Here is a 15,627-nt window from a genome sequence, read left to right as displayed (position 1 = left end):
AAAAGACTACATACAAAAATGATGTATACAGACATTAGCATTTGTCATTAAATACTGATATTTTGAGCAGTTGACTGTGTAAAGTGGCAGAAATGTTAGACTTGTTGCACTAAATGCTTAGTATTTCTGTTTATTATGTCTGGCACCTGAAACTATCTTGTTTAACTCTGTAGGCGACTTTTGGAGTCCTCACTTATTTCTCTATCCCGAAATGATGGTTCGGGGTCAAGAGAACACCCAATTTATCCAGATCCAGCCAGGTAAGGCTCACTATTGTGTTCCTGCACTTTTGACTCTATCATTTATAAATCCATTGATTCTGGCAAAGGTGTATTTTATTTTTGGGCAATCGTGATATCTGCTGTATTCAGTATTATGATCCCCGTGACTTGATTTTTAAATTGCTTTCATTTTTCATTTTTTTTCACTCTTCACTGATCAATTGGTTTTGAATGGATGACTTTCTCTGTTCAAATGAGTTCTACATCCATTAATTGTAAATCTACATTTTTTTTGCTCAAATTGCTGTAGTTTGAGCAGTAATAAAATGATCAAATTCATTGCAATGGTAATAAATTAGCTATGGAAATCTGATACAGTAAGGGTTTCTTAGAGTATTTCATGTACATTGAATCCTGAAGCTTGGCAGGAGAAAATATTTCATTGCTGCTGTATGCATTTGATATTTTGAGAAATCTTTCTTTGGGAAAGTCTTCCAATTTTGGTTGGATTTTTTTCCTGTGGCTTTTGTGTGTTCTGAACAAAAAGATGATTTTGAAATTTTGGGGCCACAACCTGTTAAGTTGAAAACTTCACATTTAGTTTTTTTTTTCTCTATGGCTAGTGTTTTTTATTCCTGAGTGTGATGAACAAATCCTTTACAATTGACACTTGAAGATGGCACTCGCATGTTGTTCTCGTTCTCTTATTTATTAAACCTAGAAGTCCAGGGGACTTCTCATTTTACTTGAGTTTTCTTTCTCTTTTTAATTTTTTTTATTCACAAAGTAACTGAAAGTCGTTCTGATTGACTGTCACCTGCACGGGTTTTCCCTATGGTGCTTCAGTTTCCTTCCATACCCCAAAATCTTATGGGGTTATAGGTTAATTGGGTGGCACAGGTCTTGATGACTGAATCAGCTTCTACCATGTTTTATAAATGTAAAAAAGTAATAGTTTTGTCTGATCTACTCAATCAAACTCCATTAACCATTTAAACACATTTTAATCCCTTTAACTGTCAAAGTCAAAGGAACACCAACCAAGTAAAACCATGCATTTCCCAGCAGTGGTTTTGTTTTTAAACTTCTTGGGAATCTGAAAACTTAATCATGATTACTCCTTTTGGAAAAGGTGAGTGAAAGGCAGAGGAATATTGCAAGTTTACACCAAAGCCACTTGGATGCTTCTCTTCATTGTGTGCAGGCAAAACAGAAGTGAACATGTGCACACGCAACTTTGTCATCACCTGTGGCATCATCAACTTTTGTGTCAGCAGCATATCTTTTACATTCCCATCTGAATCATGAATGCACATGGCAAGCAGTAGGAGTCTCAGCACTAATTTCAGTGGTTTGCAATCAGTAAATTAAATATGCAACACCATTACAGTGCCAGCGATTGGGGTTTGAATCCAGCGCTGTCTATAAAGAGTTTGCACATTCTCTCTGTAACTAACGTGGGTTTCCTCTGAGTGCTCCCACCTTTCAAAACGTGGAAGGTGTAGGTTAATTAATGTATTTGAGGGCCTGATACAGTATTGTGTGTTTAAAATTAAAAAAAATAAATCTGATGAGCTGATTGATCTTGATGGAACGCTAATGAGCTCTATTAAACTGACTGAGGGATCTTGAGTCTATCTAGTTTTACCCTTCCAATTTGTGGTAAGTCCATGAACCGACTGACATTTAATGCCATATGATTGATGTTTGACTGTTCACACCATGAAAATGTCTCCCTGGGGAAGGACTCTGAGCTCATCAACACTGGAAAAGATGGTAAGTAGGTAAACATTTTATCGTAGGCCATTGGGCATTAGATCCAACTTAAGGGAACCATCTTTCTTGAGTCTTCAATTATGAAAAAAATCTTGTTGATTGCCACTATCAGGGTTCAGAGAAGAACACAGTTAAATTCCAACGTCATCTTGTTTCTGTCTATATACAGCTTCTTCAGTATTTCCTTTCACCCTGCAACTTGTTTTTAAAAATTGTTTGAATCCCTTAGACCAACTGCTCATGAGATAGAGAAAGTGTATTTTAAGTTTATGTAGGAAATACAGTGCCCTCCATAATGTTTGGGATAGACATTTTTCCCCTGTGCTCCACAGTTTTACATTTGTAATTCAGCAATTCACATGTGATTAAAGTGCAGATTACAGATTTTATTCAAAGTTATTTGTATAATTTTGGTTTAAACACTTTTTATACATAGTTCCCCCATTTCAGGGCATCATAATGTTTGGGACATTTGGCTTCAAAGGTGTTTGTGAGTACTCGGGTATGTTTAGTTGCTTCATCGGTGCAGATATAAGAGAGCTTCTAAGCTTTTGATCACCTTTGGAGTCTGTAGTTGCCATTTTTCAACATGAGGACCAGAGTTGTGCCAATGAAAGTCAAAGAAGCCATTAGAAGGGTGAAAAACAAGATTAAAACAGTAAGAGACATCACCCATATGCTGAAGAGAAAACATAAGTGGACAGGCCCCAAAAACGAGCAGGAGATGAAGATGGCAGCAGTTGAGGCCTGGCAGGGCGTCACCAGAGAAGAAACTTAGTACCTGGTGATGTCTAAGAATCACAGACTTGAAGCAGTCATTCATTGCATTCAAGGGATATGCAACAAAGTACTAAACGTGACTACAGGTACTCCTTGATTGATGACTGTAATTGTGACCAAAGGATCGGTTGTATCTCATAGATTTGACATTAAAAACTTAGCTTCCTGAATTAATTGATCAACTTTGGTGAATCTTTCCACATTCTGATCCACGCTCACGTTGTTAGTTGGCGTCCCGCATTCCATATGCTGGGTGTGGGGATCTTGATTCCTTGGTGCATACGCATTGCAAGTCCTCGGTTGGGGTATGTGCAGTGGGTTCATGTATTGGAGTTGGGTTGGTGCATGCGCAAGAGGTGTGTCCTAACGATATTGAATTTGTGCCCTTAACTCTTGCGTATGCACCAACCCAACTCCAATATGCGAACCCACCGCACATGCGCCAACTGAAGACTCGTGCATGCACACAGGAGTCAAGAAGGCCACGCCCAGTCTGTGAACTCTGGGACACTGACTAATGTGTTAAGTGCGCATATTTAGGCTCTTACGTGCTTTGTATCCCTGTTATAGTTTGTTAAATACAGCATAATCTGGGTAAATTTCATTTTTTCTTTATAGATATTTTTAAAATATTTTCTGTCGTATGTATGGATGGACGTAAATCGTATAGGTCGCAAGTCGGAGACTACCTGTACATTAATATACATACCATTTCTTTCTCCCAAATATTATGGTGCCCTGAAATGAGGGGACTAAGTATAAAAAGTGCTATGAATTCTAAATGGTCAAATCAAAATATATACAAATAACCCTGAATAAAATCTAGAATGTGCACTTTAATCACATATGAATTGATTGCAAATGTAAAACTGTGGAGCATGGGAAAATAAAGGAAAAAAATGCATCTTAACCATATAACAATCACTGCACGAAAACAGGCCATTTTGGCCCTTCTAGTCTGCACCGAACTAAGTACTCTACTGTAGTCCCACCTACCTGCACCCTGCCCATAACCCTCCATTCCCCTCCCATCCATATACCTGTCCAATTTTTCCTTAAATGACAGAATGGACCCTCCTGTCACTACTTCTCCCGGAAGCCTTCCATACAGCCACCATTCTCTGAGTAAAGCAGTTCCCCCTCATGTTACTTCTGAAATTTTGCCCTTTAACTCATGACCTCTTGTTTTAATTTCTCCTACTCTCAATGGAAAAAGCCTATCTACATCAACTCAATCTATCCCTCTCATAATCTTAAATGCCTCTATCAAATCCCCTCTCAATCTTCTATGCTCCAAAGAATGAAGACCTAATTTGCTCAATCTTTCTTTGTAATATAGATGCTGAACCCCAGGTAACATTTCTGTAAATCTTCTCTGCACTCTCTTACCTTGGTGATATCCTTCCTATAATTCGGTGACCAGAACTTCACACAGTATTCTAAATTTGGCCTCACCAACGCCTTGTAAACTCTCAACATCAGTTCCCAACTCCTGTATATGCATTGATTTATAAAGGCCAGCATACTAAAAGCCTTCTTCACAACCCTATCCACATGAGATTCTACCTTCAGAGTATGATGTACCATTATTACTAGATCTTTCTGCTCCACTGCATTCTGCAATGCCCTCCCATTTACTATGTATGTCCTATTTTGATTATTCCTACCAAAATGAAACACCTCACACTTATCGGCATTAAACTCCATCTGCCATCTTTCAGTCCACTCTTCTAAGCAGTTTTACCACCCCATCATCCAGATCATTAATGTATATGACAAGCAGCAATGGACCCAATACAGATCCCTGAGGCACACTGCTTGTCACCATCCTCCAGCCTGACAAACAGTTATCCACTATATTATGGAGATCACTGTTAATGATACAAAATATAACATTTACAGTGTGCAAGCAAAATCTGTGCTCTTAATTAGTCCATCTGTTGGGATTAAAAAAATATTCTTTTGAAACTGACAAAATGTGAAATTCTGACTGAAATTGAATTAAGCTGACAATGTAATCTCTCACTGAATATTCAAACAGTTAATGGGGTGTAAACTGGGTGGCATGGACTGTTACCGAGCTGTATGTCTAAATTTAAAAAATTTAATTTAAATTTGAATATGTTCATGATATTAATTTCAGTTTTGTACATTGTCCAGGTATTAATTCCACAGCTGGAATACCAGTGTAAGTAAACAAAAATGGAAATTAAAAGGGATTTTCATAAATTTTGTCAAGTGCTGTCAGGGCATCCCAAAAAATCTTGCAATCATTCAAGTTCTTTGAAGCGTTTGCCACTTGTAATGTAGCAGCGAATATACACTCAGTAAAACCTGCAAACAGCATGGAGATGAATTTAAAAAAAATATATTTAGTGAGGTATTAATATCGGCAAGTCACGTAGGTTAATTTTTCCTTTATTCTTCCAATTTGAACCCTGGAATCTTTAACATTTACCTGCAAATAACTGGTCTCTTCACCCATGTTGAATGACATTCTCTGGACATGCATTTTCTGTATTGCAGTATTGCATTCAGACTCTTGTCACAGGTCTTTGCTGTAAATCAGGGTATGAAACTTCTGGAAACTGGTGCAAACACAAGACTTTAATTGCCAGGAAATGAAGCTTTCGGAGAAAAATGAAGGCAATGTTGCAAGTACTTGGAAGTGATTAATTTATAATCTGCAATAAATATTTTTGTTTAAAAAAAGGAAACTATTCAGTCTTCCCCCATGGAGATGGTGCCTGAGGATAGATATCTAAAGGCAGACTGGACATGTACTGTATTTTCTTCCACTTGCCCAGTGTGATCCCTATGGCAACATTGTGAGATGGGCCACTGCCATCCATACCAAGTGTCTCATATGATCCCACATGGGATCAAATCTTAACAGCTTAAGTTTGGATAGAGTATGCCCCCTCTATCAGAATGTCCTAGAAAGACGTATTTTCATTTTTATTTCTAAATTGTGTTCTTGTGAACAAATGATTTGCAGCTCAAGATCAAGCTGAAATAATATGGTTTTACACTTGGAGACGAACAGGGAAAATGTAGGAATCAAATTTGATATTTCAATTAGCACAACCAATCAGTTCTATCTGATTAAACTGTTGTTTAATCTTTCTTTCATCGTGTCGAATCCTGAGTTGGATTACCATTGTTTGGTAGCTGATTGCAATGATTATTTTAGGCAAATATTTCACTACCATTACTTATGTCATTAGTACCTGAAGCATTTCTTCATGGCTCTGCCACATTTTAAAAATAAATTCTGGATGTGGTGTTTCTGATCAAGGCACCGTTATTACCTTGTATGATCATTTCACATATTGCGTGCTGGACACATCCAGCTTAATTTTATGGATACAGATACTATTTCTTAACGTAATAAAACAGAAATGTGATATTACACAAAATAGCCTTTAGTTTGCCAATTAGTCGACAAAGATTCACTATTAGCATTGTCCAGCACCCCTTACAATCAGAAGCAAAAGAAAATGCCCCTTAGTGTCACCAAGTGTCCATGGATTTGTGTCCAGCACTCCCATGAACTCTACAGCTACTCAAAATTCCAGTTCAGCTCAAACCATCAACAATTCAACACGATGAGGAAGCCTTCAGCGCCCAGGTCCCTTAGGGAGCCCTCCTTGCCCACAGCATCCTCTCAAATCCCAGTTCAGATACCTAGTTCTCGTGAGCCAGTCTCCAGCTAGCCCTCAGCCTCCTGGTGAGTCCTTCGACTCATTGCCAGCAGCCCATAGCCTGTGTAGGCTACCTGACCTGTGTGTCCTTAAGCTGCAGAGCCCCTCCCTGATTCACCATCGTGCTCACCATCCTCGGGATCATCTCGCCTGCTTCTTCCCAACAGGAGGTGTTCTCCCTGTTACTGGTACCCTGCACCAGTCTGCTGCTGCCCCAGAGTCCGCAACCCCTTGTGGCTACTGCCAAGCACAGACCCCACTGTTACAGAATGTTATAATAAAATACCGTTAACTCCTTTAACAGGCTGTTTAAAGGCTGTATAGTGCCATCAGCAGTAAGACTAAGCAGTAAAACACTGGGGGAGCGCAGTATCCCCGCTTCTGGTTCTCCCTAGGTCCGCACCAGCATCAGCGCTGCCATACAGCAGAGTCACCTTTTTTTTCTTTAGACTTTTTGGACAATGTCCATTATTAGATGAACAGGAAACCTCTCCAACTGAAGATTCTAATTTTCTATTCCTTAAATTTCCTTGGCAATCACTTGGCATTCTTTGACCCCCATGTCCTAATGTGGCCAAACCTTTGTTTGGTCCCTTTTTTCTTATACTTCTCACCAATACAGGGAGAGATTTTTCAATCTTAGATGTTTAATAAGTTCTATTATTATTTCATAACTTCAGAAGATTAATAATTCAGGTATTCTGGTATTAAAATAAAATTGATTTTGTTCCTATTTTGGAATTTTAAAACAAAATCGTCATTCTGTCCATGCGGCTTTAAAAAGTGGGATACCAGGAGGGAACGTATTGTGTCCTGCGTACATGGAAATCATTCTGACAGTTTGGAGACACAGTGTGATTGCCGTGTATGTGCGTGGGTCAAGTCATCTCTTTCTCTGCAGAATTGAATTGGGTACCCTGTCGCGCTTCTGAAAGCTATGACATTAATGTCAAGACCTTGTAATTTAATTCAGAGTTTAAAATTCTACCAATGTTCTGTGAAATTGTTTTGTCTTTGGCTTAGAAATTTAAAATGGATAAGATTCTTTGAGTGGCATTTCTTGGCACCAAGAACTGATAAATGAAGTGGATGGATAGGAGATGGTTGGATCTAAGTTGAGAGTTCCATTTTAGTCACTGCAGGTCACCGCTGAGTCATTAAACCAGTATCCAGGTTCAATTAAAATTCATAGAACTGCAGTCTATGCCATTTGGAGAACATTCTTATGCTTGCTCATTGCATTCATTTAAAGAATTGAGTTACTCAAGACCTGGTGAGATGATGTTTTGCCTCACTATAATGAGGAGGATGACATCCATCATGTAACCCCCTGGAGTTTAATGCTACAATGTGATCCAATGCCTCTAAAGAGAAAGAAGCAAAGCGGGAAAGCAGAGCCTTGTATGGTTGTATATAGATAATATAAATATATTTGCAAGCACTTCCTGCTCCTTAAAATAGAGGCAATCAGGTGACTGTGATGTACTTTTATTTCCAAGATGCATTTGATAAAGTGGGATATCAAGGGTTCAAGATTCCTTTATTGTCATGTACATGAAACATCAAATGTCATTCTCTTGTTTGCCTGTAAAGACGCACTATTAGTCCAGCGTCACTATCAAGACAAGAAAGAGAAGTATGAGAGCGTCTCCCCAGACACCCGCCACCACCCCCTGCGCTCTTATAACCTCTGTAGCTGCGTGACATCCAGACTGTTGTAGCAGTGAACCAGAAATCGAGGCATCCAAACCTGGCTCTCGCAAACTGGTTGCCAGTTGCCTGCTTCCAATGTTAAACGCAAAGATAGGAGGCAGCATATCAGTATGGAGTGAACAATGGCTGCCAAACAGGAAACAGTTTTCTGGTTAGTTTAAAAAGTAACAAGTGGTGGGCCACAGCGATTGGTGGCATGCTCTTGGTTTTTTATTTTATAAAATGATTCAGATGGAGGCACTGAAAATGCTGTTGCTCAGTTTGCCAATGACAGAGGTGGGTAGAAAAGTAAGATATGAAGAGGACAGAAAGCTGTAATCGAAATCCGAATTTGTCACAAACTTTGTTGTTCAGCAATAGCATCACAGGGCAAATATACCATATAAACCACCTTATTTAAAAAAAATGCACGAAAAGTCAAAGTAAGGCAATGTCTTTGGTTCATTGATCATTCAGGAATCGGAGGGTAGCGGGGAAGAAGCTGTCCTGGTGCCACCGAGTGCTCGTCTTTGGGCATCTGTACCTTTTTCCCGACGGTAACAGAGTGAAGTGGGCATGGCCTGGGTGGTGGGGGTCCTTGAGGATAGAGGCTGCTTTCTTAAGACACCTCCTCTTGTAGACGTCCTCGATGGAGTGGTGGCCGTGATGTCGCAGGCCGAGTTAACAACCCTCTGGTGTTTTCTCTTGTCCTGAGCATTGACACCTCCATACCAGACAATGAATCAACCAGCTAGAATGTTCTCCACGGTACACCTGTGGAAGTCTTTGATAGCCTTCAGCGACATACCGAATCTCCTCAAACACCTCACAAAATATAGCTGTGTAGTGGTTGCTGTAGAGAATCTGATTGGAGGTCAATCATAAGAGTGTCAGAGAGGATCACTGGAGTCTCCCTCCCCCTCCAATTGACACGATCTATCGGGATCATTGTCTGAAGAGGGCGCACATAACAACCTTCAGCCCTGCACGCAGCATCTTCCATCGACTCTTGTGTGGAAAGAGATACAGGTGAGCCAACACCAGGCTTCCTGCAGAAAGTGAGAATGCTGAATGACCTAAGGAATTACCATCCTACTAACCTTGGTATGTCTGGAATGTGGGAGGAAACCCATGCAGACATGGGGAGAATGTACAAACTCCTCAATAGTGCTGGATTAGAACCCGAATCACCCACAAACTTGCCATGGAATCCTTAGCTGACCAGGCCTGGTACTTGAATGGGATTCATGACCTGGAGATTAGAGAGTTCACTTATCTAAAATATAAATATTGCTTAATATTTTTTAAAAAGTGTTCTTTTATTTGTAAATGATGAATAAATTTAACAGTTTTTACTGGTGCTTATATATCAGTACTATTACAATTTTTTGGAAGCCTTCGTATTTGTCAGAGATTGAGAGTGTTCCCCAGCTTGACCTCCTGTAACCATCTGGGAGGGGCAGAGGTCTGGCTTTTTCTCCTGTTTTACCAGAGCTTGGCTTAACTCTCTCTGGCATTGGGAGCTTCAGGATAATAAGACCAACATGTCTGTAGCAAGTTGGTACATCCATGGGGAGAACCTAAATGATGAGATCCATAAAGCATGAATTGGGCTATTGTTTAATAAAATAAATGTGGATTTAGGTAAAAGGAAGGGAGAAAGGATGCAAATTAGGAATAGACAGTGTGTAATTGCATGTCGTGCCTGCCCCTTATGTAGCCAATGTAAATACTTATAGGACTTCACCATAACCACCCAACTCCTATGCTCAATATTTTGATATAAGACATTGGTGAGGCCAAATCTGTAACATGTTCAGTTCTGGTCACTTAATGGCAGGAAGGATATCAATAAGATTGAAAGAGTACAGAGGAGATTTGTAAGTGTGTTGCCGGGATTTGAAGAGCTGAAAGGTTAAACAGGTTAAACACTCCCTGGAGTGCAGAAGAATGAGGAGATTTGTCAGAAGTATAGAAAATTATGATGGGTGTAGATAGAGTAAATGCAAACAGGCCTTTTTCATTGAGGTTAGGAGAGATAAAAACTTGAGGGCATGAGTTAATGGTGAAATTGGAAAAGTTTAAAGTGAACATTGGGGGAACTTCATGTGGAGAATGATGGGAAGGTAGAACAAGCTGCAAGCTGAATTGGGAAATAAAAGGGCTCAATTTTGACATTTAAGAAAAGATTGGGCATTTAAGGAAAGTTTGGACAGGTACATGGATAGGAGGGGTATGGAGGGAGCAGGTCTGTGGGACTAGGAGGGATAATACTTCGGTACATACTAGAAGGGCTGAGGGTCCTGTTCCTGTGCTGTTGTTCTATAGTTCTATAATGCTTCAGCTTCAACCTTTAAGCAGGTAGTAGCACAGACTTGCAGACCATCAGTGCATTTGTTCAAATTCATCCCATCTGGGTATCATATAACCAAAGGAAGCAAGGTTATGAGAGTTTATTGCCATCTACACAAGAACAATTACAGATCACCAAAATTGGAGTGGCCACACCAATTACATTAGTATATATTAAATTATTGCAATATGACAAGGCTGAAAAAGAGAAAAAAAAGTAAAGGATAGATGAATAAATATTTACAGTTAGCACAATAAAGAAATGTGACTTTTCAGTAGTGCAAACAAATCTTTTGATGGTCCTGGACTAGTTTAGGTTTTGGGTAATATGGGGAGGTTCAAGAAACTGAGAACTATTGTTTAAAAAAAAACTTCAAACTGAGAGGTACTGGAGTTGAGGTTTCTGTACCTTCTGCCTAAGGGCAACAGTGAAAGGTGATCAGGATGATCAGGGTCAATTATGATGTTGGCTGACTTAAGGCAGCATTTCTTCATACATCTCTTCAATGGGTAGGAGGTTTGTGCATGTGATGGACTAGCCTTCTGTGTTCCCGGACACTCATTAAACCATACTCAGAAAACCAACCAATCAGTATACTTTCCACAGTGCACCTGTAGAAGTTTGATAGCCTATTTGACAACTTGCCAAATCTCCTCAGACTTCTATGAAAGCAGAGGCTTTGGTGTCCTGCTTCAGTTCCCTTGATGTGCTGGCTCCAGGAAAGGTCCTCCGATATGTGGTCTCCCAAGAACTTGAATGATCTAACTGTATCCATTGGTGACTTGTCATTGAAGCCGTGTGTGGTCTCTCCTTCCTACAGTCAAAAATTCCTTGGTCCTGCTGACCCTTGGTACATGATTATTGTTCGAGCACTACCCAACCAGATTTTTTGGCCTCCATCCTATATTCTGATTCTTACAGATACTGAAATATTGTGTATGATGAAAGTCAGAAGTCATTAATGCTCAGAATGAAAGGAAAACCATGAATATTAAATGATGTTGATAACAGCTTGTATGCAAGCCAGCATTTTTCTATAGATATTTGTAGAAAGATAGAAAATGTTTCCTTTAACTTTATAAATGAATGGATAGTTCTGTGGTGTGAAAGATTTATTGGCAGTTTGGGATTGCCATTAAAGTATAATTCAGACCAGCAGCAAGGGAACCTTTCTGCATAAAAAATATCCACAGTCATAATATAAATTAGACTGTTCAGAATACAGAATCTTTTATGTGCTTTTTTTTTTAAAATGAAGACTGTTCACATTACTTTTTATCATTCCTTGTCATGACCATGGGAAATTGTTCCTGTCTTATTTTAGTAGCTTTATCTGTATTTCATTTTGAATTGATAGCTATTTTGTGTTATTTAACCCAGTTACAAAATGCCCACACTCTAACAAATGTACCCATAATTGACATTGAAATACTGTACCAGATTTAAATACTTTGAATTTTCATTCTACTACTTTTCTAGTAACTGATGATGATGGCACCTGCTGTTGTTGTGGAGATCAGGGACCGGAGACACAGTGCTGCTCCTCTGGGTTCAACTGCTCAGTCTTAATGCCGGCTGCTCCCTACAGGCTTTTCTTTTTTTAGAATAATTTTTTATTTTTGACACTGTGAACCATATCAACCAAAATATGTACAAACGTTTCTCATTAAATTGACACGGTGCCATTTTTTCCCCCTTTCCCTCCCTCCCCTCTTCCCACCCCCCCTCCAAAACCCATAAATATTCAACATATACAATACAGTAAAACCATAAAACAATATCTTCGCACAAAGGAAAATAAACACGAAAAATCCGCCATCTATTTGTTACACACTGAATCTAGTCGTTTTGTCTTCTCATCATTTTCATTTTAGGGGATGGGGGTCCTAGGCAAGCTCTCTCTGTTGTGTTCCATGTATGGTTCCCAAATTTGTTAAAACAATGTGACTTTATTTTTTAAATGATGTTATTTTTTTCCAATGGAATACATTTATTCATTTCCATGTACCATTGCTGTATTCTTATGCTCTCTTCCATTTTCCAAGTTGACATTATACATTTTTTTGCTACTGCTAGAGCTATCATAATGAATTTTTTGGCGCTTTATCCAATTTGAGGCCTAATTCTTTACTTCTTATGTTACTTAAAAGAAAGATCACTGGATTTTTTGATGTGTTATTTTTTATAATTTTATTTAATATCTGATTTAATTCTTCCCAAAACGTATTCACTTTCGTACATGCCCAAATTGCATGTACTGTTGTTCCCATTACCTTCTTACAGCAAAAACATCTGTCCGATAATGTTGAATCCCATTCTTTTAATTTTTGAGGACTGATATATATACCGTGTAACCAATTATACTGCAGAATGTGTAACCTTGTGTTTATTGTATTCTTCATAGTTTCAGAACATAACTTTTCTCATACTTCATTTTTTATCTTTGTTTAAATCCTTTACCCACTTTTGTTTAGGTTTATATCTTATTTCATCATTTTCCTTATCTTGCAGCTTAATGTACATATTTGTTATAAATCTTTTAATTATCATTGTGTCCGTAATCACATATTCAAAGCTGCTTCCTTCTGGTAATCTCAATGTTTCCCAATTTATCCTTTAAATAAGCTTTCAATTGATGATATGCAAACATTATACCATGAGTTATTCCATATTTGTACTTCAACTGTTCAAATGTTAATAAATTATTTCCCAAAAAACAATTTTCTATTCTTTTGATTCCTTTTCTCTCCCATTCTCTAAAGGAAAGGTTATCTATTGTAAAAGGGATTAGTGGATTTTGCGTCAATAATAATTTTGGTATTTGGTAATTCGTTTTTTTTCCTTTCTAAGTGGATCTTCTTCCATGTATTAAGTAAATGATGCAGTACTGGTGAGCTTTTATATTGCACCAACTTTTCATCCCCCTTATAAAGTATATGTTCCAGTACCTTCTCCCATATTTTATTTAGTTCTATCTTAGTCCAGTTTGGTTTTTCCCTTGTCTGGTAAAAATCTGATAAATACCTTAATTGGGTGGCTCTATAATAATTTCTAAAGTTTGGTAACTGCAAACCACCTTGGTTATACCTCTCTGTTAATTTATCTAATGCTACCTTTGGTTTCCCCCCTTTCCACAAGAATTTCCTTATTATTCTCTTTAGTTCATTTAAAAAAAATTCTGTTAAGGGAATTGGTAACGTTTGAAATAAGTATTGTATCCTTGAGAACACGTTCATTTTAATCAACGTGAGTGGTAATTCTTTCCAATGTTCTAAGTCTTCCTGCAATTTCTTTATTAGTGGCTGATAATTTAGTTTGTACGAGTGGCTTAAATTATTATCCAACCTGATCCCTAGGTATCGGATTGCTTGAGCTTGCCATTTAAATGGTGATTCTTTTTTAAATTCTGTTTAATACGCGTTACTCATTGGCATCACTTCACTTTTATTTGCATTGATCTTGTACCCCGATATTTCTCCATACTCCTTCAATTCCTTATGTAATTCTTTTATTGATATTTCTGGTTCTGTTAGGTATACTATGATGTCATCTGCAGATAAGCTGTTTTTATACTCCTTCTTTATTTTTATCCCTTTTATTTTATTTTCTATTCTTATCAGTTCTGCCAAAGGTTCTATTGCTAAGGCGAAAAATGAGGGGGGGGATAATGGACATCCCTGTCTAGTTGACCTACTTAATTTAAATTGGCTCGATACAAATCCATTTACTGCTACCTTCACCAACAGTCCATTATACATTGCTTTAATCCAATTTATATATTTTTCTGGTAGATTGAACTTCTGTAATACTTTAAATAAGTAGTTGCACTCTACTCTGTCAAAGACTTTTTCTGCGTCTAAAGCAACAGCCACTGTCAGTTTCTCATTTCCTTGAACTGCATGAATTAGATTAATAAATTTACAGACATTATCCGCTGTTCGTCTTTTCTTAATAAATCCAGTTTGATCTTGTTTTACTATTTTTGGTACACAATCGGCCAATCTGTTTGCTAATAATTTCGCTATTATCTTATAATCTGAGTTAAGTAGAGATATTGGTCTATATGACGCTGGTGTTAATAGATCCTTCTCCATCTTTGGTACTACTGTAATTATTGCTGTCTTACATGAATCTGGCAAGTTTTGTGTTTCTCCTACCTGGTTCATTACTTCCAGGAGAGGAGGAATTAATAACTCTTTAAATGTTTTATAATATTCTAATGGAAATCCATCCTCTCATGGTGTTTTATTGTTCGGCAGCTTTTTTAATATATCCTGTACTTCCTCTATTTCAAATGGTTTTATAAGTTTGTTTTGTTCCTCATCTTGCAATTTCGGCAGTTCAATTTCAGCTAAAAATTCCTCTATTTTATCATTTTTCCCCTTGTTCTCAGTTTGGTATAATTGTTCATACAATTCCTTAAAGTTTTCATTAATCTCTATTGGGTTATATGTAATTTGTTTGTCCTTTTTCCTTGATGCCAATACATTTCTTTTAGCTTGTTCTGTTTTAAGTTGCCAGGCTAATATTTTATGTTTTTTTTCTCCCAGTTCGTAATTCTTTTGCTTTGTTTTCAATATGTTCTTCTCCACCTTGTACATTTGTAATGTTTCATATTTTATTTTTTTGTCTGCCAATTCTCTCCTTTTCGTTATATCATCCCTTTTTACTAGTTCCTTTTCTGTACTTACTATCTCCCTTTCCAACTGCTCTATTTCCCGGTTGTAATCCTTTATCATCTTAGTTATAAAACTTATTATCTGCCCATTAATGAAGCCTTTCATTGCATCCCATAATATAAATTTGTCTTTCACTGATTCTGTGTTTATTTCAAAATATGTTTTAATTTGGGGTTGAATAAACTCTCTAAATTCCTGCCTTTTAAGTAGCATAGAGTTTAAATTCCATCTATATGTTCTTAGTGGGATGTCCTCTAGTTCTATTACTAATAACAGGGGTGAATGATCTGATAGTAATCTAGCTTTATACTCAGTTTTCCTAACTCTCCCTTGAATATGGGCCGACAACAAAAGCATATCAATCCTTGAGAATGTTTTGTGCCTACTTGAATAATATGAATATTCCTTCTCTCTTGGGTGTT

At 37.7% G+C, this 15,627-nt stretch overlaps 1 protein-coding gene across 4 annotated transcripts in view; it reads left to right on the top strand.

Annotated features, from left to right (window-relative positions):
- LOC138742032 (activating molecule in BECN1-regulated autophagy protein 1-like) overlaps window positions 1-15,627 on the top strand; it is a 427,572-nt gene that overhangs the window by 135,623 nt on the left and 276,322 nt on the right. For 3 of the 4 annotated variants that reach the window (XM_069896235.1, XM_069896227.1, XM_069896249.1), the window contains one exon: window positions 174-260. The exons of the other annotated variant lie outside the window; for it this stretch is intronic. In XM_069896235.1, the coding sequence (XP_069752336.1) occupies window positions 174-260 (87 nt within the window). The remainder of the gene's footprint in view (window positions 1-173; window positions 261-15,627) is intronic. 4 annotated transcript variants of the gene reach the window in all.

This window comes from Narcine bancroftii, chromosome 1 (genome assembly GCF_036971445.1).
Source record: "Narcine bancroftii isolate sNarBan1 chromosome 1, sNarBan1.hap1, whole genome shotgun sequence".
Classification (NCBI taxonomy): domain Eukaryota; kingdom Metazoa; phylum Chordata; class Chondrichthyes; order Torpediniformes; family Narcinidae; genus Narcine; species Narcine bancroftii.
Note: the sequence above shows the minus strand (reverse complement) of the source record. Positions and strands in the feature narration are given on the sequence as shown.